This window comes from Oreochromis aureus, linkage group 4 (genome assembly GCF_013358895.1).
Source record: "Oreochromis aureus strain Israel breed Guangdong linkage group 4, ZZ_aureus, whole genome shotgun sequence".
NCBI lineage: Eukaryota > Metazoa > Chordata > Actinopteri > Cichliformes > Cichlidae > Oreochromis > Oreochromis aureus.
In genome coordinates this window covers 17441404-17466792 of record NC_052945.1, presented here as the reverse complement: position 1 = coordinate 17466792, position 25389 = coordinate 17441404, and the positions used below count along the sequence as shown (strand labels likewise).

At 41.8% G+C, this 25389-nt stretch overlaps 1 protein-coding gene across 9 annotated transcripts in view; it reads right to left on the bottom strand.

The window, feature by feature from the left end:
- The window catches only part of cep112 (centrosomal protein 112), a 116131-nt gene that overhangs the window by 35815 nt on the left and 54927 nt on the right, over positions 1-25389 (bottom strand). For all 9 annotated transcript variants that reach the window (XM_039611214.1, XM_039611213.1, XM_039611219.1 and 6 more), the window contains 2 exons: positions 22212-22394; positions 13452-13649 (listed from right to left, as the gene is read on the bottom strand). In XM_039611214.1, coding sequence (XP_039467148.1) covers positions 13452-13649; positions 22212-22394 — 381 coding nt within the window. The remainder of the gene's footprint in view (positions 1-13451; positions 13650-22211; positions 22395-25389) is intronic.

The window sequence follows — 25389 nt, the reverse complement described above, 5'->3', positions numbered from 1 at the left end:
TCCGCTCTGAACGGACACACCTGTCACCACGGAAACACAGAGCCATCACCAAGGATACAAGCCCTGTCTTCCTGCGCCAGGACTCTTTGAGTGGCGGCCCGCTTGTCCCTAGGGGCCCTAAAGCAGCTGATGAGAGCACGGAGGACAAAGGAGGGCGTAGGAAAGACGAGAGAATGAACTGTCTGTGCGAAAGGGAAACAAATGGAGTCCCTTTATGTTCTTTTTTTACACTTTCTGTCTCAGCTCTGCTCCATCTTGTGAGTGACTCTGTTATAATAATGGATATTTGTGTATTGTTCGTGTTCTATATTTTGAAAAATAAAAGAAAGATAAAAGAAGAGTCATAAATGTATCTATTTCTCCATTTATACATAATCGTCTCTACAGTTAATTTAGGTGATGTTTATACTGCACAATGTGAGACTGTAGGTTTACATGTACATGGGTTTCTTAAATTTACAGTGTGTAAAATTTTCACAGCTAGACAAGATCAAGTTGACGTCAGTAGATTGCAAATTGCTGTAAACTGAGTTCTGTTTTCTTACCCCTCGAACATGTTTTGGTCAGCCAAGAGATCAAAAACATTACATTTAAACTGTACCCCATAATGGGCCCAGCTGGCTGGAATGTTTCTATTACTGCTTGGATGCGATCCGGATTCAGTCCACTGTTTACCTCAGCTGTCAATGCTGGATGAGTAGTGTCCACCTTTATTTACTCAGGAGGAAGCTGGGAATCTTTGTCAAAGGACTGTAATTTAATTTGATGAGTCAGTGAAGCTCACTTCTGACCAACGACACTCACACTGAGGTGAGTTGTTGAAGATATCCTTAACTACTGGTAAGCACTGCTATTACCCTCTGTTAGCTGCTGCTAACTGCCTTTAGTGAAACTTTCTCTGAAGCGGACTCAGACACTTAACGAATAAACTCTCATATCATGTGAGAATCTAATTAAACTGTTTATCAGAAGGAAAAAACAGAAACTGGCGTGGTGGTTAGCACTATTGCCTCACAGTAAGAAGTCCTTTGCTGTGTTTGCGTAGGTTCTCTCCGGGTACTTGGGCTTCATCCAACAGGTCAAAGACATGGGACATGGGGTGAGGTTAACAGGTGATTTTAAATTGTTAGTAGGTGTGAATGTGAGTGTGAATGGTTGTCTGTCTGTCCTTGTTAGACCTGTGACAGACTGGCGACCTGTCCAGGATATATCCCACCTTTCACCCTATGACAACTAGGATAGGCTCCAGCCCCCCGGCGACCCTGATAAGGATAAGAGGAAAAGAATAAATAGATGGATAAGAAGGAAACGTGAGATTTTTAGGACACTCAAGTCTAACATTAGCTGGTATGATGTTAGCTTGTAACCAGCTGTTGTGGTTTAGCTATTTTTTGTCAACCTTTGTCAGGAGACGGAGTGTCGCATGTCTAATCTGCTGACAACAAGGAATTTTGACAATATTGGGAATAAATAAGCATGTTTATGGACATTTTTGCCCTGACTTTATATTATGAGACGAGGCTTGAGATGCGAAGGAAGAGTATGACATTTTACACAGATGCCAGTGGTGCTGTCTCTTTCCTTCGTGGTTTTGGTGAAGATGACCCCTCCCCTGATGATAAAACATAGATATGATCCTTTATAACTTCAGCCTGAAAATGCAGGTGTCTTTAGCTACATACATTAAATGCGATTAGTTGGAAGGAAGCTGTCCTACCTGGTCACTGTATTCAAATATAGTCAGGGAACATGGCAGCCTTCACAAACTAATGCCAACCAACTCCCATTTATTTTTAATATATTAATTATAGGCTTGAGAATCCATCAATTTGTTGGAAGATCTAATTACACACGATATATCCTTATTTTCCATTAAATGACCTCAAATTACTGACGGTACCTTTAGCATATGGTCATACTGACATGCAAACAGGCTCAGATGTTTTATAAAATCATGAAGAGCTTGCTACTAACTTATTCCTTTTACCTGTAGTCACTCGGGGGATTTCAGCAGGAAGTATTATAAAAAAGTATTTTAAAAAACTTCAAACATTATAAACCTTTACCATCTAAACACACATAAAAATGGACAGAAGTAGAAGAAAATATGGATAGTACACGCAGTGAAAAATACGCCAATTGGACTGTGACAAATACAAAGGGAAAACAGTGCTAAATTAAAAGCCCATCCATATGTGTGTGTCTGTGTGAGTGTGTAAGAACTTTCAAAGAGAGTACCTGTGCCCTGCCAAAGGCATTTTTGTGCTGAAGGCACTTTGAGGCTGTATCAGGCTCTTCAATCGCCTCTTAATCCTAGCGGTGTGGAGTGCAGCTGCTTTGAAGTGTGTTCGTCTGTGTATGTGTGTGTGTGTGTGCGTGCGCAGATACCAGTGTGTGCTAAAGAAAGTGGAAGTAGATCTGAAGGTAAGGCATGCACCGCTTACCGCGACTTAATTAATAATCTGCAATGGGAAGCAGGCCAAACACACACATAGACACGGGCACACATGGACACATGGGCACACTTACAAAGGACGGACATGAGTGGCACAAAGACAGCAGGAGTGGGGGGGGACTTTCTCTCACACACTTAACGATATGCACACAAGTCACACTTATTCAAACAGAGATAACAGACAAACAGGATGCATGAAGGCCAAACACACATCCAGAGTTTGATCTATTGCTGGAAATGAGATTTGCTCAAGGTGTGCAATCCCTTTGTTCACAACAGACGGTTGTATTCTTGCTAAAGGAGGAAGAAGCTAAGGTAAACATCTTCTCAGTGCAATCAATGTAGTCACCGCATAGTAATGTTTGTCTTATAGTCAGATGAAAAGTTTTCAGCAGTAGAAAACACATCAAATGTTCAAACTTTACAAAAAAGGTTTTTTAGAATTTCATACATGCAAAGCACTTCAAAAAGAAGTTGGGATGTGTTTCATCACCTCTCCTTATATCAAAAATCTCAAAGTGCTTGAACTAAGGAAATCAAAAGCAAAATGGTATCCCATTCGCACAAGTACCTTTTAACTGGACTGTAGAGAAGCCAATTTAACACCTGTACTTTCTTTTTTTCCCTTTGAAGCCTTATTTTTGTGCAGAATGCAGTTTGGTATTGTCTTACTGAAATAAACAATGTCCACACTGAAAAAAGCTACTGTGGATGACTGCATAGCTTCTCCCCCAAAAAAGGAAAAAACATATTGTTGGAATATACTCCATGAACTGGAGCCTATCCTAGGCATCAGGGGTAAGAGGCGGGGTACAAATTGGATAGGTCACAGTCTATCATGGGGCCAACACAGCCAGACAATCATGCTCATTCACAGTCAAGTAATTTAGAATCAACCTAACCTGCGTGTCATTGGACTGTGGGAGGAAACCGGGGTACCTGGAGAGAATCTAAACAGGTACAAGGAAGACAAGCAATCTCGCTCTCTGCGACCTTCTTGCTGTGAGGCAACAGCCCTAACCACTGCACCTCTGTGCACACTACATATTATAACACTGATGCCTTTCCCAAATATCTATGTAATGCTAATCATTATGGATGCCAATGCCTAAACTCTTAGCACTGACAACAAGCGAGGAGCTCCATCTCACTAGAAAGAAAGAGTTTTCCAACTTTTGATTCTTCAGACCTCAGTAAAGTTTTCTGCTTTGCTACTATGCATGTTTTTTTTCTTTCGCATTTGTGCCACATTGTACTTACGGCAGCAAAGACAAACTATGTTCATATTTTTATAAGACTTCTTTAGTCCATGCAATGATTTTTTTTAATTTTTTTTGCAGTACCGCCTGAGGACCAGATGGTCACAGACAGCCAATATTGGTTTTCAGCCTTGTCCCTTGTGTACAGAGATTTCTCCAGATTCCCTCAATCTTTTAATTACACAATGCACCATAGATGATGAAATTCCCAAATTCTTTGCAATATGTTGCCCAAACAGTCTTTCACAGAGAGGGGTAAACCACTCCCTATCTTTACTTCTAAAAGACTCAGCCACTCTGGGATGTTCTTTTAGCACTCAGTCATGTTACTGACTAACTTGATCCACTGTGAGACATTTCCCACTTTGTTTTTTAAGCATGATGTGACTTTTCCAACTTTTTTTTGCATAGAATTGCTGTCAACAAGTTCTAACTGAGCATATATTTCAAAGAACTAGAACATTCCTTAGTTTCACCACTTAATTAAAAATGGGGTTTAAATATCTTGCAAATCATTGCATTTGTTTTTATTTACATTTAAAACAGCATCCCAACTTCTCTGAAAACAAGGTTTTATTTCCAAAATCTCTTCCATCTTGGACAGGATATTGCTTCCATATGGCATTTTTCTGCGATGTGTTTCCAATCATCTCACATTGCTAAAGAGCAATTATGGTTTTCAGCATCGTCCTAAAGCTGAACTCTGACAAAAGGCACAAAACTAAAGTCAATACTTGCTTACGCAAGGATGATATCACACGACACAGTGCGGACTCCGATCCGTAAAGTGGTTAGGTAAAAAGCCGGGACGTTACAGTGAGTTACAACATGCTCTCTTAATGGCTGTTGGTGGTTTAACCCTGCATACAACAAGTTGTATACGACACGCTGGGGAGCAGATTTATGGGGGGAAAGAAAGCGATTTCAAAGAGAAGCTTTTCTCCATTGCTCCACAAAGCCTTCAGTTTTAGTGGCAGCAGTATTTGTAAGCATTCAAAACGATTCTCTGTTCACCGCGCATGACTCTCATAACAATTTGAGTTCAATCTGCTAGTGAGGGAGAGCTGGGAGATGTTATTTGCTCGTTTGTCTGTAATCATTGCTGTCTTGCTGCGCTCGCCTGTGTATCTGCGTGTGCGAGAGAGAGTTGCTGCTGTAATGACAAGAGGCTTTATTTCCATTTCACAGTTTGCCATCACTGCCTGTCAGTAGTGATTCTCTTCATCCCTGCTGCTAACTGTCAGTGCCGCTTCATACACAGCACAGAAATAATGCATCACGGGCACGCACAGCCAGATAAACATACATCAAATACGCAGACACACGCAACATCCCAAATGTTCAGTGATTACACACTCCACCAGCTGGATCTTTATAACAGAAAACCAATTATATCCTTTTGCCATCAGTGTGAAAGGGATTAAGATCTAACCCACATCTTAAGGCTGGGATAAAAAAAAAAAGAAGAAGTTTGAGGATTTAAACGCTTCGAATGCTGAATCAGATGCTGAAAGTGTCTCAGTCATGCTTTCTGTGCCCAGATTTGTGCGTGAACTGTTCACAGGCATTGGTCTTAACTTAAGATGACAGTTAAGCTGTGACTTAACACAAGAACACGCAGAATCGTCTCAGTTATTCACTGAAATCTCACACAGTCGCAATGAAATTCGGTTCAGACTTCTCTGTGTAGGTACATCTCTATTTATGTCTTCAGTGTATTTTGGATTGATGTTACTGATGTTAAGATGCAGCATGATTTTCAGTTGAACTGAGAGATTGGCCCCCCTCGCCGCACACACACACAACTAAAAAAAAAAAACAACATAGTGGTGTCCCACTTAAAACTCCACTTCAAACCAAAGTGTAATCTATAGCGTGCAACAAGATGGGAGCTGCCTGACGCCATGTTTTAATGCGATTGGAAAAAAGTGTGTCGCTTCCCTCCCTCCTCTTGGATGACTTCAAAAAGTGAGCGAGGGAGCTGTGTGATGTTTTTTTGGGATGGCAGAGCTTTTACTTTGACTCTTTCATCTGCTGGGTGACTCACTCGCTCGCTCGCTCTCTCCCTCCCTCTCCGCCGCCGGGCCCGATGGTGCACTGAGGAAACGAGGAGCTCACAGAGATCCGGGCATGCGCGCACGGAGGCAAATGCACAACACGCGTTCACGCACAGACGAGCTCTGATGTCAACATATACCAATGGAAGGCAAATCCAAATGTAGCCAATAATCTGCACATAACATCCTAAACTTTACCCTCCACCCCTCCTCCTAAAATCAGATCTTTTGCCTTGCCTCTCCAATCTCTTTGTCTCCCGGTTAGTCTGTCAGTGTGAGGTGAATGTGGGCCCTCTTTGATCATCCCCCAGCCACTGTTTTTCTCCTCCTCGCCTAATCCATGACCGACTGTATAATATGATTTGGTATATCTCCAAATGGCAGAGGACCAACCTAATAAGTCAGCAACGACAGGAGGCAAGAGAGAAGAACGAGACGTAGCTATGACAAATACAATGACAACAACCTTGTACCACCATCTTCCGGCTGAGAGAGAGAACAGTAAGCTCTCTGGAGGTCAGGATCAGAGCTAGAAAGAATGAATGGCTTGATGTGGATAAAATATGAACGAATGTACTAAAAAACAAACAAACAAAAAAAATTAAACAGCTATCACAGCTTCCTGAGTCGCGACGTGGAAGCTAAGACTTGTCTGTAGTTTTAGCACCAAAAGACTGTGTTCTCCAAAGAAATGAGATGTCAGTAAAACAAGGCAGGGACATTTCTGGACCAGTTTATGGCTGGTCCCAGGATAAACACTCATAATAAGGATGATAACAAATGCAGTCCTCTAAAACACCACCTGTGGAATAATTCTGTGACTCACTGTCATGTTAGGATGTGGTTCACGCTTACAAGAATTATACATCTTTTACCTCAACTGCTATTCTGTTTGAGCAGATTTCTTTTCTCACGTTTTATGCCGTAAGCTGCTAATTTCCTACAGGCACGCAGAAAACGGGCATGTAAAGATTTACAGAAACATTTTAAATAAAGAAAGCCCAAAAAAAAAGTCTGCCAATTGGAGTTGTAAATTCTCTGAAAATTAGGAAAATCAGCCGTGTGCTTGTTTTGTACTAAAAGCATCTTGGGTGGTCTGATCACAAGTGCACGGCTCTAAATATGGATGGGAATGCAACACATTGAAGGCACATCAGGATCCAAACAGTCAAACCACATTCGGTCAGGGGTGCATGTGTCCACACATGGAAAGTTGTGTGAAAGCAGATGCGTGCACGGCCACATAAAAGTCTGCACAGTCAGCGTAGTGCAGAGCACAACAAACAAAACTTATATACACATGCATTCCTTGGTGCAAACAAATTTTTAAAAGGTTTTCAAAGTCTGTACCCAAGCTGAAGCACCAAACCCTGTTCTCCAGATGTAATACTGACAACAAAAGAAAAATCTAATTTTAAAGGCATTGCAGTAGTTTGCTACAAATTAAAATTAAATGTGAGTGTAGATCTGTATAAGCTCTCTTAAGACTTGAAAGCATATGAAAATCATTGCAGCTAAAATGATTTCTAAAGGGAAAGATTTGGAAAATCAGATATCAATAATGTGTCGAACTGTTTAGTTCAGTTCTGTGTTATTCTATCTTTATATTACCAAATAACAGCAGGAGCTGGCAGGTGAGCTAACACAGAGGTCAACAAGTAGATCTGCTATACCACCAGCTTTTCTTTATATGTGTGCAAAACTATAACACCTAACAGCAAATCGTGATCAAGTCAGTTGTCATGACTGAAAAATACCGGCAGTGGCCAGTGCTAACAATCAGCCTCACAGCAGACACACCTTTGGCATCAATTTGAAAATCCTACATCGCCTTGTTGTTAAGTTATCGCATTCACAAGATTTTCAGAAAACCTGAAAACTAGTCCAATATTTTTAGTAGATACACTTATGTTATTAATTTGAAACTCCTCAAGTTATCTCATTCTCAAATTTGGGTGTCCATGTCATCGGCCTGCCTGTTTGCCCAGCAGGGTGACAATAATACCCCATCAGCCTTTTACGTCCGAGGGGTAAAAAACCCAGCCACTACTGCTTTGAGATGAAACACTACTCTAATGAAAATAAATTCACAGCACCTGATAAATAGCACCATTACGCTTTTACATTTTTTATTGTATTCACCTTAGTTCACAAAAAAAGTTCAGTAAATTAATATTCTTTGATGTTTTTGGACATTTTATGTTACGAAATTAGGAGATCAACGTTCAAGGCTGAGCCTGATGTTGCCTTACGTGTAAAACAATGATTCCCAGTCACCTTCTCAGATGGGAGAATACACCTTATTATATTAACACTGAATATCGGATGTGAGCTTGGTATCAGCAGAAAGGTATCTGTATCAGACTGAAGGTGGAAGAAGTTGGATTATATATCCCTTTGCATGAAAGATATTCTCTATTCCTAGCTGTTTGCAGTTAACAATACAAAATAAATAAATAAATAAATACATGCTGGCGGCTGCCAGTGTTACCTGGCAGTATAATCTTTAGGTGGCACAAATGCCCTGGAAGTACAAGTTCTAAAATACCAGATCATCTTTTACCAGGTTAAAAGATTTTCCACGCTTATTGTTTAATGTAAAAAAAATAAGCATGAAATATCTTTTAAATCCTCTGCGATCAAATTTTGCCCTGGCCTGAAAATCCATACAGTTTTAGCAATTTAAAAGCAGAGGGGTTATTATCATTCAGCCTGAAACAGTGGTGTACAGATTATACTGCACCACTGAGAAACCTGGAAAATAAAAAAGGGATGAATTGAACTAGGGTAGCAGGGTGGTGCAGTGGTTAACACTGTTGCCTCACCGCAAAAAGGTCTTGTTTGAATCTACCATCTGGCTGAGCACTTTCTGTGTGGAGTTTGTATGTTTTCCCCATGTCTGCATGGGTTCTCTCCAGCTACTCTAGATTCCTCCCACAGTCCAAAGACATGGAGTTAGTGGGGTTAGGTTAACTGGTGACTCTACACTGCCCATAGCTGCAAATGTAAGTGCAAATGGCTTTCTGTCTCTGTCTACAACACACTAGTGACCGGTTCAGGGTGTTGGATAGGGGGGTTACGAAGAGAAGCCTCTTCTCTCAAAAAAGAACATCTCAGCACAGCACAGGTTTGTAAAATCAGATCTGGACAAACAACCAGATTTCTGGAACAATGTCCTTTGGACAAATGAGAATAAAGTTGAGATGTTTGACTATGGTGGACAGCACTATGTCTGGGGAAATCAAAACACAGCATATGAGAACAAACAGCTCGTACCAACTGTCGAGCACAGCGGTGGAGGGGTGATGACTTGGGCTTATTTTGCAGGCACGGGACCATGAATTCCTCTGTATGCCAAAGTATTCTAGAAAGAGACGCGCGGCCATCAGTTTGGCCCAGAGTGGATCATGCAGCCTCAACATGATTGAAATGCTGTGGCATTTAGGAGAGCTGTGCATAACTGAATGCCCACATACCTCAATGAACTACAGCAAGACAATAAAGAAGAGTGAATGAAAATTCCTCCACAAAATTGAGAGAGATTAATAAAGTCATACAGAAAATGATCACTTCACAGTTATTGCTGCTAACTATGGTTCTACAAGCTGCTGACTAAAATGATCTGCTTAGTTTTTTCTGCTTCTGCATTTTCACTTAGCTTTTGTTGAATAAAAAAAACCCATTGGAATAAAATATGTGTTGCTGTTCACCTGAGGTATTTAAATTAGTTTAGAACCTGCTAAGGACCAGATTATTAAAAAAACAAAAGAAGTCCTGGTATGTAAAACCTTGGAATTGAAATAGGGTGCACTTTCTTATTTTCATGACTATAAGAGACATGAAAATAAGAAAGTGCTCTGTATAAAAGGCTTATGCATTTGCAGCATCGCTCCAATGAGCGAAAACACAAAACAAAGGCCCAGTTCCAGTTAGGGGATACAGTCTCATTCACCTCCTGAAGCTAGGTAGCTTTCAGAGGAAAACCTCTCATGTTAAAGTGAAAAACGTCCTTGAAGCAAACAAAAATACCTGTGAAACTAAAGAGACCAATTGGAAGGCACAGGCCTCCATGGTGTAGCTGTCTGATGCTCAGCCTATGTGCGTCTGTGTCAGAGGATGACTGAGCTCTGTAGTGCCTTTCATGTCATGGACATCACATGGGGCACAGCCAGGGGGAAACTAGTGCAGTGACAGGAAGCAGTGGTTGGCTACTGCATGCCAAAAAGCTGCTTTCTCATTGGCTGACTTTGCCTTCAGGTAATTTTGTCACACTTGGTTAGTTTTTGATGAAATGCCCCGTTCCTTTGATGTGGGGTGCAAGTAAGCATGCACATGGACACTACCCTGTGCATGCACACACATTCCTTTTCTACTACTTACCCATGGTTTTTTTTTCTCCTTCATTTTTAATGTACATGTGTTGGTTATACCAATAATTAAAATAATATAAGAAAGAAGATGGTGTATGTCATACAGGTGCAAGAAGGAAACTCAGCATGTCTCTGTATGTATGTGCCCTCTCTTTTCTACCGGACACACTCATGCAGATATAGTCATTGTCTCAGAACTCTTGGCTGTATTAGCAAGCAAGGTGTGGCTATACACACATATATACAGTTGTGTGGGGTGAAGACGTCCAATATAAAGACCTTTTCTCCACTAGCCAAATGTCAAACTTCATATCCCTATTAAGCACTGGGTGGGGGGATCAATTAGACATATTACCGCAATCACAATTGCATTGCAATGTGAGTGTAGTATTCTGATAATATCTTATTGTGGGGTGTGTGGTGATTTCAACTTCTATTAAGCACTGAGTGCAAATATGGCTGGTGTTTGACAAGAACCTGTTCATATGCATGTGGTAAGAAACTGTGCCTCCATGCTACCTAGCCCAGGTTTCTAGTTAAGACTAACTGTTTACAGAAAGCACAAACATTATGAGTCTCGCTACAGCTGGAAGGAAGGGTTAAAGATAGCGGTGTAGACTGAGAGAGAGAGAGAGAGAGAGGGACAGAGAGATGGAGGTGTAGGGTAGAATAAAAAAGTCAAATAAGGAGGTGGTGTGGGTAAGAGGCAGGATTCATGCTCACTGTAGCCCAGAGATGAGGTGTCTTTATCAGGCACAGAAGCGGCTTCACAGACCCCTCAGTGCAGAATAGAGATTGAGAGGTCTGGGGCTGTGTGTGTTCACACTTAACCGCACACATGTGGATGTATGTGTGTACACACACACACACACACACACACACACACACACACACTAGCAAAGATAAGCTTCAATAGCATCCAGTCTAACACACCTCCACACACCTTTTCCTGAGCCTGCTTCCATCACTTTTCCTTCTCTCCTTTCCTTTTTGGTGATCAAATGCATTGAACTATCTCAACGTCTGATCTTATCTCCTCTGATTTCCTGCTTCTCATCATTTCATTCCAGAAGCTTTGCCCGTCTACTCCCAGAACCTCCACCAAAACACCGCTCCCCCACATCCCCCCCTGTATCCATCGCTCTCCCTTTCTGTCTCTCCCTTAAACGCACGTGTCTTTGATGAGAATCCATTCATGGATTTAATGGATTTCTCTTGCCTCTTTTTTTTCTTTTTTCAGGATCTGGGAGATGGGTTAAAAAAATATATAAATATATATAAAAAAGAGGGAAAGCTGGCCTGCTCAGCCTCTGCTTCCAAGAGCATGGTGGACTGCAGAGGACAGCATTTCTGTCTGCATCAAAAGAATGAGAAATTTTCAGCTTACAAAACAGGGCGAACGAGTCAATATGGATCTGAGGTCTGGCTGACTTCAATTGCATGTGGAAAAAAAGAAACAGGGTGTAAGAAATAGTAAAAGTTTTCCCTGCCCACTGCAAAGTCAAACTTGGAGACAGATAAGAAAGTACAAAAAAAAGGGAAAGTAAGATGTTCAACCTTTGGTGAATCTTTTTTTGAAGAATCAACGTTGAGCTGACAAAAAGGATGGAGAAATCATTAATCTCTTCATGAAAGTGAAACTAGCGCATTGCTGATAGTGTTATCTGTCTGAGTTCAACGCTGCTTTGAATCCACTCCAGACTGCCCAGCAACTGTGGGTCATTTTTTTTTCTTGCGTACATAAAAGACCAAAGACACACAGAGGAATTAAAGCGGGGCCTAAAAGATAAAACAACTTTTAGCTGAAAAACAGCCTTCGCATATCCAAAAGGGACTGATAGTAAATAGCGTGAGTTCTTCAAATAAAGATTGCGCTGTCGTAAGCACACTCTCTTTCTCGGGTCTTTCTCACTTCAGAATTACTGATTCTGTTCGCCATATGGAGCCAAAATGGCCGCCTGGGTGATTTGGAGGTCCCTGCATTCCGGGCCTAATGCTGCACAGCTGGTGTGGGATGGTGTTTAATGAAAAATGCTCTCTTTGATGGGCCCTGCAGTAAGGATTAGTTTATGATCAACACCACCTTAGGTCAGCTTCCTGCTAGGCCAGCACAAGATTATGAGCGATTTCGCAACCGTGGGTCCAGCTTCTAAGGTGGCGAATGAACAAATATGACAGAGAGAAAGTAAAAAAGCACGAAAGCAAGAAAAGAAGATGGATACTTGAAGTACTTCCTGGTGTGTTAGGATAGCAAAAAGCAATACTGGACAATGGCTCTATTGAAATGCTGCGGTTTTCTCTCTAGAACTGACCTTGCACATTTCAAAACAGTATATTCAACGATGATAAGTGGGTTACCCAAAAGACCCAAAAGTACAAATAGTTTTGATTTTGACAGCACTATTGCCCAACTTTTTGTTTAGGCATATTCGGTTGATTTGATTGAGCAGTTCAGGGAAATCTGTCCTTAGGGTGAGATAACATGGCCTCTTTGTATTCTTAGCCAAATGCCCCGACATTTAAAACAGTTTCCCAGACTCACTGCAGCCACAAACGTTCTAGACATTACCTGACCAAATGTAAGCAGTCAGGACTGGACACTGAGCGGGCTGATGTCCGAGTGAGCCTGTGAGAACAGATCGAGAATTCACAGAAAGCGAGTGGACGTCGCGTGTCCTGCATCCTGCGCATTTTGCCCATGCAGTACTCTCACCTCAACCAAACTGCTCTGCAGCAATGAGAACATGCTTGAAGTGAATGTCTCCAATTATGAAAGGGCAACTTTGTGCAATGTTCAGACTAAAACACCCAGGGTTGTTGGATAAAATCTCCTAATAGCAGGAGATGAGGTGCCTACCAAAGATTTTAAAGACTTAGTTGTTACACCAGAAACTTTGCTAGAGCAACAAATTAGGCTCAGTAGATCTAACAGCTGTAGGGTCACGTGTGAAAATGAGAATCACTGTTTATAACACTCAGCCTCCAAAACAAAGCTTCTGCATTCCATCTTTCTTGACTTCAGGCACTGTTTCTAAGCACAAATCCTCTATGAAACCCCATCTCCTTTATACAGATATACAACCTCTTCAGTTCATCCTCTTTTTCTCAAATTCACTGTTTAACTTATTCGAGATGTTCTGTTGCTGCTTTTGATGTTTTCCCAGGTTGTTTTCTTCTTTGACTGCTGGAAAACATGCAGATTCTCCACACCTCCTTAACCTTTACTACTCCAGATTTAACCAGGCATTCCAGTATTCATTCACCCAGTCAAAACAAAGTTAAAAACAAACCATATCTTATACTTTCTCACCTTCTCATGTGCAGCATCCTTCTCCTGCTGGTGGTTTCTCTCGAGCCGGTCCAGGGATGCCTGTTTGTCCAGGGTTGCTCGTTGCTTTTCCTCCTCCTGGAGCAACGCCATCTCGGCCAGCTGCTGCTTATGCTGGGCATGGGCCTTCTTGAGGTCCTCACGTAGCTCTGACAACTGGGCCTCCAAATCTGCAATTGTCTGGACAGAGATAAAAAGAAACCTGCTGAATTAAGTAAATTATACTTTTGGCTTTAATGTTTAAACTCCTCTATGATTATCTGGATTCACAGTTCAAATTAATTCATAATTTTCTTATACTAGGCCTGAGTACAGCTTTTTTGTTGATTCACTGTCTGAAACAAACCATTTCAGCTGATCTTCCTTTAAGCCAACTTCTGATTGGTTGCCACTTGCAAACAGGCTGTTAGGGTAGGACTGACGGGTGCACGCGATGAGTATATTAAGATAAGCTAAGCTAAGCATCCAGAGCAGTTTGAGCCTGAGAATTTTGCTCACGCTCACACCACATTTTGCAAAGGCGATTACTTTCAAATTTACTAAGGTCATTATTTGAAGCTTTGGACATGTTCAATATGAAGCTCCCACCATTGTAACACTCAGTACATAAAAAAATACAAAAAAGTCCACATTTTAAGTACAGGTTTCTTGTATTTCTGTTTACTGAGAATTGCATATTGAGGGTTTTTTACCATGTGTACTGTCATGGTCCTGGATCTTAGACCCAGGGTTTAGAATTTTTGTGGGTTCATGACTGCTTTTGGTTTTGGGAATGAATTGTGTTTGAGTTTTATTGTTTGTTTCTTTTGTAACACCGGTTGTACTGTTGATACTTTTCCTTGATGTCATTTATATCTTCCAACAGAGTGTGTGCGTCTTGGTTAGGCAGTTTTTAGTAAGTCCCCTTTTGTGCTCCATTCTGTTCCAGTCAGTGTTTTTCTCCTTCAGTGTCAAGTTCAATTCAATTTTATTTCACAACAACAGCTGCATCAAGGCACTTTATATTGACTTTACAATAATGGAGAGAAAACCCCAATGCCCAGAATCCGATGACATCCTGTGAGCAAGGATTTAGCAAAAGTGGGAAGGAAAAACTCCCTTTTAATAAGAAGAAACCTTCAGCAGAACCAGGCGCATGGAGCCATCCGCCATGAAATTTGTCTTGGTCCTGTTAAGTTGTGTTTTATGAGAAAGAAAAGTATTATGCTGTATTGCTTGGTGATACATAAATGGTTCTGCCTAGCTTAAGATGCAAAACAAGCCCTGTTTGTCCTCACTTGTTCTGGAACACACTAATTCTGCAGTGATTTTACTCCTGTTTTATTTCATTAGTGGTTGTTCCCTGTGTCTTGTCTTAAGTTTAACTTCCTCCTGATTCATTGTGTTAGTTACCTCTTTCCTTGTTATCTGGTGTATAGATTGTCTCCCCTTGTCCTTTGTCCTGTCGTCACTTGTTACCATGTGTCATCTTACCCAATGGTTCCTGAGATTTCTGATAATCGTTTAGGACGATTATCATGTACTCATTTGAGCTAAGAGCATTAAAGCTGATTTTTGAATTTTTTCCTGTTTCCCCAAGTCCCAAAGTTTCACAAACATACATTTCTTCTGTGTGGATGCGGGTGGGGGGGCTGCGATGAAGCCCTGACCCCTCTCTCGACCTCTCTCTTTTCGAGAGCTCAGCCTTGACTTTGCTCCGAAGAACGTTTTAATAGCGCTGCCAGTGAGAGTCAACATTACATAGTAAGAATGCTAATAAGTACAACCCCCCATGGCCCATGAAACACCAGAAATAGACTGGTCTGTGAAGCTGCATCTCAAGAGTTTGGGAGATGTCAAAAGGAGAAGATAAGTCTACTGTTCTGTCAAACCTACATCACATATTTGGGATGATGGAGATTATCTGCAAGAAATAAGGGTGGGGGAATTGACACTGAAATGCGCCTTATATCCTTACAGCGACTTTAGTTAGCTGTATTCACATACATTAAATACTGTAAATAGCAATGGGCAGAAAAAAATAAAACACCTCGCAGGCATATCATAATCATTTTACACAAATTACAAGCAATGAGCAAAGAGCATTGTAGTTAAGTGTAGGTGGATCTAAGATGAATTGCAGTGTTTCACACTTCCCTACCTGTATTGCATGTATTCCCCAGCTATTGCAAATCCTCATTACTCTCCTTGGTTTTTTTCTTTTTTCTCCTCTTACTTTGGTTTGCACTGTGCGCTCAGGCTCCTGCCCCCTCCCTCTCCTCAAAAGCCTGGGCATCCCAGGACAACGCCACGTTAAGGCAATCAGACAGAAAGCGTCTGAAGTCTTTTTTAGCGGGCACTGGGGAGACTTCAAAGGAGTGTCACAAAAACAGGCAGATGTTGTGGCTGTGTGTTACACTCGCTTCTACATTGGCACGAACACACACACACACACACACACACACAGATCCATTTGCACGCATACAGACACACACAAGCCTACACAGAGAAGCAGCCACACATGGCACTACTGTCACACACATAGGTTGCCATGCAGCGCATTCAGAGAGAGAGAATGTGAGGTAAAACAAACAAACGCATGAAATCCTCTGCGTCCCACTCTTCTGTCTCTCAATATTACCAGTCTCACTGCTCCTCTAGTGCCTTCTTCAAGTGCAAGCAGCTATGAGATCTGAGCCCTCAAGAGTCTTTAATGTATAATTCTCTCTTTAACAAATGTGGATGATGTGTGTTTCAAAAAAAATCTTTTAATAAGTTAGAACATAATCTACCAGAACAGAGACATTGGCAATGACACTTCAGGAACTTAAGAGGCCAAAAGTGCATGTTTTCATTGGGGGGAGCGACAGGGGGAGCGAACACAGTCGCTTCAAGAGGGCACGTGTTAGCAGGCTGATGGGGAGCTCTGTGAAGGAGGAGCTCTTGGTAACAATAGAAGAGTGTCAGATGAAATACTGGGTCAAACCGTGTCAGCTAGGATGACAAAACACTGGCAAAACAACCTCAGGGAGAGTGGTTAAGGACTGAATAAGAGTTCAATCAAGGGAAAATATCACAGTCAAGTGAGGATGAGTCATAAGACTTTATCAACACATATAAAGATTGTATTAAGATTCTCTAAAATCCTCTATGAGACCACAACTTACTGCTTTTTCTCCTACTCTCCACTAAACTGCACGGTGACAACCCTGCACAGCTACGATGAGCAGTGATTCTTATGTGAAGAAAAGACGATGCTGAATTTTTAAAATGAAGAAATGCATAATAAACAATGGGTATCTGTGATTATGCTTTATCACGATTTCACAAAACAGAAAACAAAATAATGAGGAAAAACGTGCAATCAGTTCAGTATATCTAACATTAATTGAGTCTCAACAGATTAGCATAATTACTCCGCCGGTATGCCAATTAGGCTGTTTGAGAGACTTTAATGTCAGATGTTAAATATGAAATGAGACTGTAACTGTAACCAGAGCCCGACCCGGCCGGTATCACTGGACAATACGGAGTCATCAAAGGTGCAGTGTCAGAGTGTGTTAGATGGACCAAAATATGAAATTATAGAACATAATGCAGAAAAAAAAAGATACAGATGATGCTATCACAGAATCACATAGTCTGTCTAGACCAGCTCTACTCTATAGTTACTGTATACTGTTGTAGCACAATTAGCATTTGAGCTAAGTAAATGATGGAGGAGAGAAATCTGTTTGCCCATTATCAAGGGACCATGGCAAAAACCATTTCAGACACAGCTGTAACTGATAACATATGGTACATACTAGCTTTATGTATTACAGTTACATCTAAATGTAACAGAGCTATAATTATTCTTAGCAGTTTCACCTTTATGTTCCTTCAGATTGAACTCGTGAGCTGTGATAATAACACAGGAAGTTGTTTTCATGATTTCCGAACTCTGAGAATTCAGAAAGTATCCGCTTGCAAGGTCAAGAATAGCACAAGAAACACGCTGGAGGCATTTCTAATTACTGCCCTCGTCAACACGGTGAGCACTACCCTGTTTGGAGGCACCGCATTTCGACTTGCATCCTACAAGTGACCCTATAGTTTAACATTTAGACTGCAGGCAGAAATATTTATCTCTGCTCATACAGCTGGCAATATCTTATTCTATTCACTCAATATTAAGTTAACAGTTTCTTTTTTATGATGAATTTCTGTATCCACAGCTTTCTGACACAATTTCAAAGGCAATTTTTGGTAATAAAGATGACAGTGTTGCATAATGTGATGCATAATGCATATTATTCACATATAAACACAAACAGAGCTCGACGAAGTTTTGAAATTCTCACTTTTAGTGTGACGGTAACAATTTTTGCCAAAGATTAAATGCGTGCAGCGATCTCGACAATATATCACGACTATAACTACGCTTTCGGTTCATCGCTCAGAATTATGCACTCTGGCATCATGTCGGGGTATGACCATAAATATATGACATACTTCAAGGCGGTTTGGGTTATAAGCGCCGACTGTTCACTTAACATCTAATTTACCATCTCAGAATTTTGCAGTTGAACAGAATAACTAATGCAGTTTGCTTCATCAGTGAGCGCTCATAATCTTTCAACTTGCGTAACTCTAAAAAGTGTTGTATGCAAAAAACCCCAAAAACTAACCTCCAAATATTATAAACAACAGAATAACTCTGCAATTATCTGCAAAGTATAAAGTCAAGTAGAACACACGCATGCACTGACGTGTGACATTTGACTCTTATAGGCAATTAAAATGTGTAGCTGAATTGTGTAATGAATGACTCGCTGTTGTCAGGCAGATAATGCGTGTGGCTGAAATCCAACATGTGATGTATGCACATAATAAATGGCTTTGGGGTTTGAAAGGGGAGCATGTTGTAACACTCCACACATCACAGAACATCAGCAGTTGCTGATGACTTGAGGCATGATCAATAGCTCCCCAGTGAAAAACAAAAATCAGCTGAGTTCTAACATAAATACTCCCCCGTGAGAAAACGTGATGAAATCTGTTGAGAAAAACACAAACACAATGACACCTCAACTCAGGAGGATATTCACGTGCCACTGAAATCAGCGTGTAACAAAGATTTACGTGACAACACCCGGGGACCAATCATTTCATAAATGACAACATGGAAGGATTGAAACAACAAATGAGCCCCCCACCCCCCTACACACACACACACACCCTTATAAGTGCACTTTCTTGTTCTCTTGATTTTTTTTACCTTTGACTCAGCCTGTCATCACCCTGTTCATTTGACTCATTTTAATCACGTATTTGGGAATGAAGCGCTTTGAAAAATTGACAGCATCATTATTTAGTCCATTACGGCCCAGAAGAAAGACCCCGCAAGACTCGCGCTCTCTCCCCCATGCTGTTTGAAGTCCAGATGGTGCGTACGTTCCTTTATAAAGCACACAATTATTCGGGAAAATAATACCCATAAAATGAGTTTTGAGGAGGGGCAGGTGGAAAAAATATGTACGATGGGTTTTCCATAGAACAAACAATTCTGATGTTTGCAGAGAAGAAAAAAAAAGAAGAAAAAACACACACACATACAAACACAAACTTCCAATTAATTTATAATGCTGGCCCTAGTTTTTGAAGTTAAACTCTTACTAATGTTTAACAATTGAAAAGCTTCGCAGGAAAAAAATAGAATCAAAATAAACAGAAATGAATAAAAAAAATAAATAATCGAGAATGTGATAGCACACAATAGCACACACAATAACATACTGAAATGTTCTGCTGTAAAATCCAATACTTGTCTGTTTTCTTTTATTATGGATGTTTTATTGTTTAGAGGTACAAAATAGTACGTTTTAGTAAGTATATAAACACACACACACACACTGCTAGAGTCTCCAGAAGCGAGAAAGTCCATGCCATCATTATTTGTGCATGTTAAAGGGTATGCTGATGACAGATCCCCAAAACACAAAACTGCTTCGTCCTTTGGGGGGCATTAATCAGCTAACAAAACACGCTATGGGCAAACATGTTCCACCAGCAAGATATTTCATCAATTTAATGGTTCAACCAGCTCAAAGTCTCTAGTTCATTCTGTAATGAGAACATTGAACCCTGTTATTTTTTTCCTCTCTTTTACAATATTTTCTCTTTAGAAATCCAGTGATTATAAAGGACTGATATGTAAACATGTAAAAGATGACAACTCCTTGCATATGAGCGTCCTTCACGCAAAAGTAGCCCCGATAACGCCGCTGTTATTATAAGTGGCGACTACATAGTGGAAGAATCCAGAGTTTCCTGGATGATAAACTCTGGTGGGATGAGGACAATGTGTCCCTGTGTGAGTCGACTCACTGGCTCTGCTTCTCAAACACAAGCCAAGAGACAGGAATGCTATTTATTAGTGTCCCACCACATCAAGGGGATGAGTGGGCATTACTCACCCTGAGAGTGTGTGACAGACATTAGCTGTTCTCTGTCCTTGCCAACTTTTTTAGCTGCAACTGTCCTTCCACTGATTCAAGGAAGACTAAGAGAAAGTGAGAACAGCTAGGCAGAGAAAAAAAACAGGGGCCTGAGCCCTATTGCCACAGCAAGCCTTTGAGCTATCTGTTACTGTCATGACTGTCGCTTGATGATATTATGGTCCACTGTTGTCTGAGGGGGAGCTCGGCAACACAAAAAAAGAATGAGCTGTAATACGTCCTGCAAGGAATTGCTCCATACTGTCTGCATACAACAAAAATAAAAAGTTTTTTTAAATTAAATTCTTATATCACAACTTTCACACATTGTTTTTTAAAAAGAGGCGCATGTAAACAGCCACGCTAGCAAAGTGATGATATCAGTGTGGCGGAGCTGTAAGTGGAAAAAACAGCTTTAGCACTGCAGTTGTGTTTAATAATAAGTATGTATATAATAGGCATATTTTTAATACATATGTGCTGACAGTCTGCCAGCTCGCTGCTCTTTTTTAACGGCACATCTGTGCATCTGCTCTAACACAGGAAGTCAAACCAGCTCATCCCCCCCACAAACCATCAGTTATCCATCTTTCCATCTTTCAGAGGCCTGAGTGAAAAATCCTGATTTCTGACGCTTTAACATCTGACATTAGGCAGGCGACTGATGTCTCCTGAAAATGCTGCAGGAGCAAACAGGAACTGAGAATATGAAATGAGGACTGGGGAAGTTTGCTTTTTGTCACCTGCTGAGATTGTGTGACTGACATTAGCTGAGATTGTGAGATTTGTCAAACTGCACCTCATGTTGACACGAGCAGGGCGACATGCTATCAGTGGAAATGTCCTGTGGTGACGGCATCTAAAGAAACATCTCAGTTTTTTTGGTTAGTCTTTTGACACAGCTTCCAGCCTTGAAGATGGTTTAGATTGCAATAACTTGGCTACTGTAGAAGTATACTGATATGGCTAAAAGATATATATATAAAAGATAAAATAATAGTTATAGTAAGCAAATCGGAGCACATCCTGAATTTGGATTCATTTTCAAACTAAGTGGGAGCACTGCATCTAGTTTTAATGTTAAAACTCAAACCGTAGACACAGGATAAACTGATCAAATTTGTCTAATTGGGGAGCTCAGGTGTATATTACTCCTTAAAGGATAACACTGCTGCACATCAGCTTTTACTAGTTCTAGTTTTAAACTATTTTATTCTTATCGCATTTAAAGTTATTGTTGTCTTGTGAGGACAAAAACGAACCAGAAAATAGTCTAGGTTTGATTTCCTCGCCACTCGCGATGAGTGACCAGAGTTGGTGTGAGGAAATTCGGTCCACAAACGTAACAAAAGTCTCTCTGGGCTCCCATCGTCAGCTAACCGCCAATATACAAAATTCTCTACATGCTGCCAATGTTCATTTCATCAAGAAGCCTGAAGAGTCAAATACAAACCCCAGCTGGGGGCTGGTTTGTCGAATGGCTTCCCACAGAGCTCCAATCTTGCCCAGGCTGGAGAGAGGCGAAGACAGTGCGTGATGGGGTCTGAGATGAAACCCTGCTGCTTTGGTTAAATGGTGACCACATAGTCTCTCAGTTGTCAGGGATATCCGTTAATATAGACCCAAAATGTCATACACTCATTGTGGCTGACCATGCTGCAATAAGAGAATAATCGCTGTTTTCCGGAGGGAGATAGCTACCTGTGGTGAAAGGAGAATGGCAGGCAGAAAAATTCACTTTGGTGGGACTAAAAAGTGCTTTACAGGGCGTCCGCAATTATCTAAAACACAAATTCAAACCGTGGTTGTGGAATAAAAGCTAGGCACTCAACAGCGTTGATTTCTTCTCCTTTACATAGATACCTGTGGGTCTTTTGGATGTTTGGTCTTTACACTTTACACAAAGCCTGCTGCGATAAAAAGTGAGTTAAAATACAACGGGAAAATCGTTTGAAGTTGGGACGGTGCCATTCTGCGTTTTGTTTATTCCATTTTTATAAAACTTTTTTGTTGCGCGCGACATTGCTTCAAAACGTATTTTAATTCAAACGGCAGCATCTACGATCTTCTGTGTTCTCGCGCTGAACATACGGTTTCTAAAATTATTCGCGCCGCACGTCAATATCTGTCTTGCTTCAAATAAAAAAGTATCTCAACCTGCTGTGCTTTTGAAACCCCAGGAAAACGTCAATGAGCAAAATACAAAATGGTTGTCCACGGGAGACCGGCGGGTCAGCGCGTGTGTGTGTGCGTGCGAGTGCGTGGATCAGTGGAGACCCCCTACCTGGGCATCGCGCTTCCTCCACTCCTGGGTGTGCTGTTGGTGCTGTTGTAGGGCGGCCCTGGCCTGCCTCTCCAGGCTGCTCACCTCCCGCTGGTGCTCCTGGACCAGGCTGTCCTTTTCCGCGCTGTGCTGCTGCTGTAGCCGCGTCCTCTCCTGCTCGTGCTGCATGCGCTGCTCAGCCATCTGATTGGACAAGCAGGCAAAGAGAGACTTCATCAGCCAACACACACTCAGAGCAACCCTGTCGTCATGACAACTTGTCCATCCACCGATCCATCCATCCTTTCTTCGTCCTATTCCGTCAAACCCTCTTCCTCCACCCAAGAACCCCCGTGTGCCAAGCCAAATTTGGCGAAATTGGTAGGAAAGTGCGGGGAGGGGGGAAAAAAAGCGAGAAAAGTTTTGCCGCTTCCTCACGTCGTCAGAGGACGACGTGATGTGATGTGTTTACATCTGGCTCGCTCCCCCCGCCCTCCCGCCTCTCCTGCCAATTGTACAGACTGGCCCTCCATGTCCCACTCCTCTCTCTTCAAATCTGTCCCCCTCGCCTTATTCTGGGATCGGCATATAAAAGAGCCGCGAGTTTGGGCTATGCAAGCAAGCTGGTAGGGGTTAGCCATCTGGCTGCAGCAACTACCCAATGCCCCATGCTATGCGCCTGACAGCATGTGAAAATCGGCTTAGGCAATGACTATGATGATTATTATAAACCCAAATTAGAAAAAAAAAATGGAAAGGGAGGCGAAAGGAGAAGGTGCTAAAATATTCTTGGTACTGTATTATAATCTATGAATTAATTTAACTGATAGCAAATATACGCATATTAATCAAAATCAATTCCATTTTCTCAAAATGTAAATGTCTATGTCACCAGAATGTAAGTGAGGTTTATGCTGTTAATGCAGTCAGTGTGTAGTAAGAACCTCAATAAGAAGGCGTGGTTAGCGGTTAAAAACACCATAGCAAAGCCTTTAGTCTCAGCAGAGCTGAAATCAGCTACACATAATACAGTAGAGCAAAATAAAACACTTCTAATGGGACGCAAAGCCCCAATTTTTCAGGGCTTAATCATCCTGTCAGCTGAACCAAGTCTGTATTCCATCTTGGCTATAAGCGGAGTCACCTGCTGAGAGGTGAGCCTTGCCAGTGAAGCTCCCAGCCCCAAGCCCCCAAGCCTTTCCCAGGCTCCGTTCCGTTCCCACTCCCCCATGGCGGGGAGACAAGTGACCCCCACACCATCCCACCGTGCAGGCCCAGTCGGAGCCCTGAAAGGACAGCAGGGGCTTGGGGCCCATTTGCCTCCCTGCTTTGAAGCTAATCCCCCGCACATTGTGCATGACGGCACCCTACCTGGCCTGCCAGAGAAGCGGAGATCAACGGCCTCTGTGCCCGCTGCCTGCTCTATCCATGGCTATATCTTCCAAAGTTGCCTGCTATTCAGAGCAGGTGATGAATGAGGGGCTATCTACAGGAAGCCGGATTCCGTCCCCTGGCAGTGAGACGAAGACCACAATAGAAACTTAATTTAGACAGCCAAGAATGTATTCCTCTACATTTGGGGGAACTTTAACTTCAACCTCAGAAAATAGCAATGAAAGGATATATCACTGAATAAAAATGGATTTTATCTCTGAGGCTTAGTTGACGGCATGGTAGAAGTAAACAATTACATACACCCTCAGGATAACCTCACACACATGCCATTTTTCAGAACAGATCAGGACAGCAGGCAGGCAAACACCACACAAAACAAGCGCAACATGTTTCACATGCTGCCGATGATGATGTCTACAGAAAATGCCAGTGACAATTTGCACCGCCTTCACCTCCTTTCCCATTTAACAAAATAACACATGCAAATCAGATCCACAGCTAGAATGCGTTGTCCCACACGGAGAGTCAGAATCATACAGCTGTACATTTTAGAGCTGAGGGATTGAGCAGCACGCAGCTGCTTCAAGAACTCCCCAGCAGGACATGCGGTAAGAGAAAGTGGCGGAGGACGTCCTGACTTACTGTTCCTTTCTGCTCAGACTCTCGGCCCATGGGGGGAGGTTTGGAGGAAAGAGGGGATCTCAGGAGAAATTAGGATAAAGAATTGGGCAAGATTGTGGAAAAAAAAGGAAAAAAATTAGAAAAGCACGGAGAGGAGATGACAGAGAGCAGACATAGCAAGGAGCCTGGCTGTGACATCACGTAGCGCCACTGTGGACTAGAGGATGCTGGATGCTGTGGTTCTTAAAGGGACCGGCATGGTGCTTATGAGGGAAGACTAAAACTGGTATGGCACAGCTGGGTGCCGCAGATACAGAGTGAGTCGGGTGTTAATGCACAGCACGACTCCTGTCAGCCTGGACTGACACGGTGGTGTATGTGTGTGAGCTGCATGCCTTGAAGCAGGACAGTGAGGTAATAGGCTTCTTTCAACCCTGGGGAGGGAAATCTGAAATGTTTGGAAAGGCGGAGGGGAGAGGAGGGAGGAGAGCCGAGTAGAACAGAAGGCCTGTCTGGTCTCAGCAGGGGAGAATGGGGTGCATGAAGGCGGGTGGAGAGAGACTGAGGAACAGAAAAAATAAAGACACCTTCAATCTCACTATAGGTTTGTACTGCAACTGGCCACTTTATTTATTGCTGATATATTGTGTTCAATATACGCATCATCTTGTACATCTACATGTAGTTTTGCCTCTGCACACAGAGGATTTTAAATTGAACATTTAAGATATGACTGAAGTGCAGACTTTCAGCTTAAATCAAAGAGTTAAACAAAATTATCGCATTCACAGCCATTTTTATATGTGTTCCTTCGTTATTATACGACAAATCAAGCAGATGGAATTGAACTTGGATTTGTTAGCTGTTCACTGATTCTGAATTACGGAGGTCATGGTTAGGGTTAGGCTGAAAGCCCACAGAAAAGCTCCAGAGAGATAGCAAAAACTGCAGGAGTGGCCAAATCAGCAATCAGGTACCTTGGTAGAAATAAGGAATGCGCTGCCCAGCTCAGCATCACCACAAGACTTGAAAGACCATAGAAGACAATTAAAGCGGATGATTGTAGAATTCTCTCTTTGGTGAAGAAAAACCCTTCACAATATCGACCGATATCAGGAAGAGTCTTGAAAAGCTATGTGTGTTATTGTCAACGTCTACAGCCAAGAACTTACAAAAAGGTGCA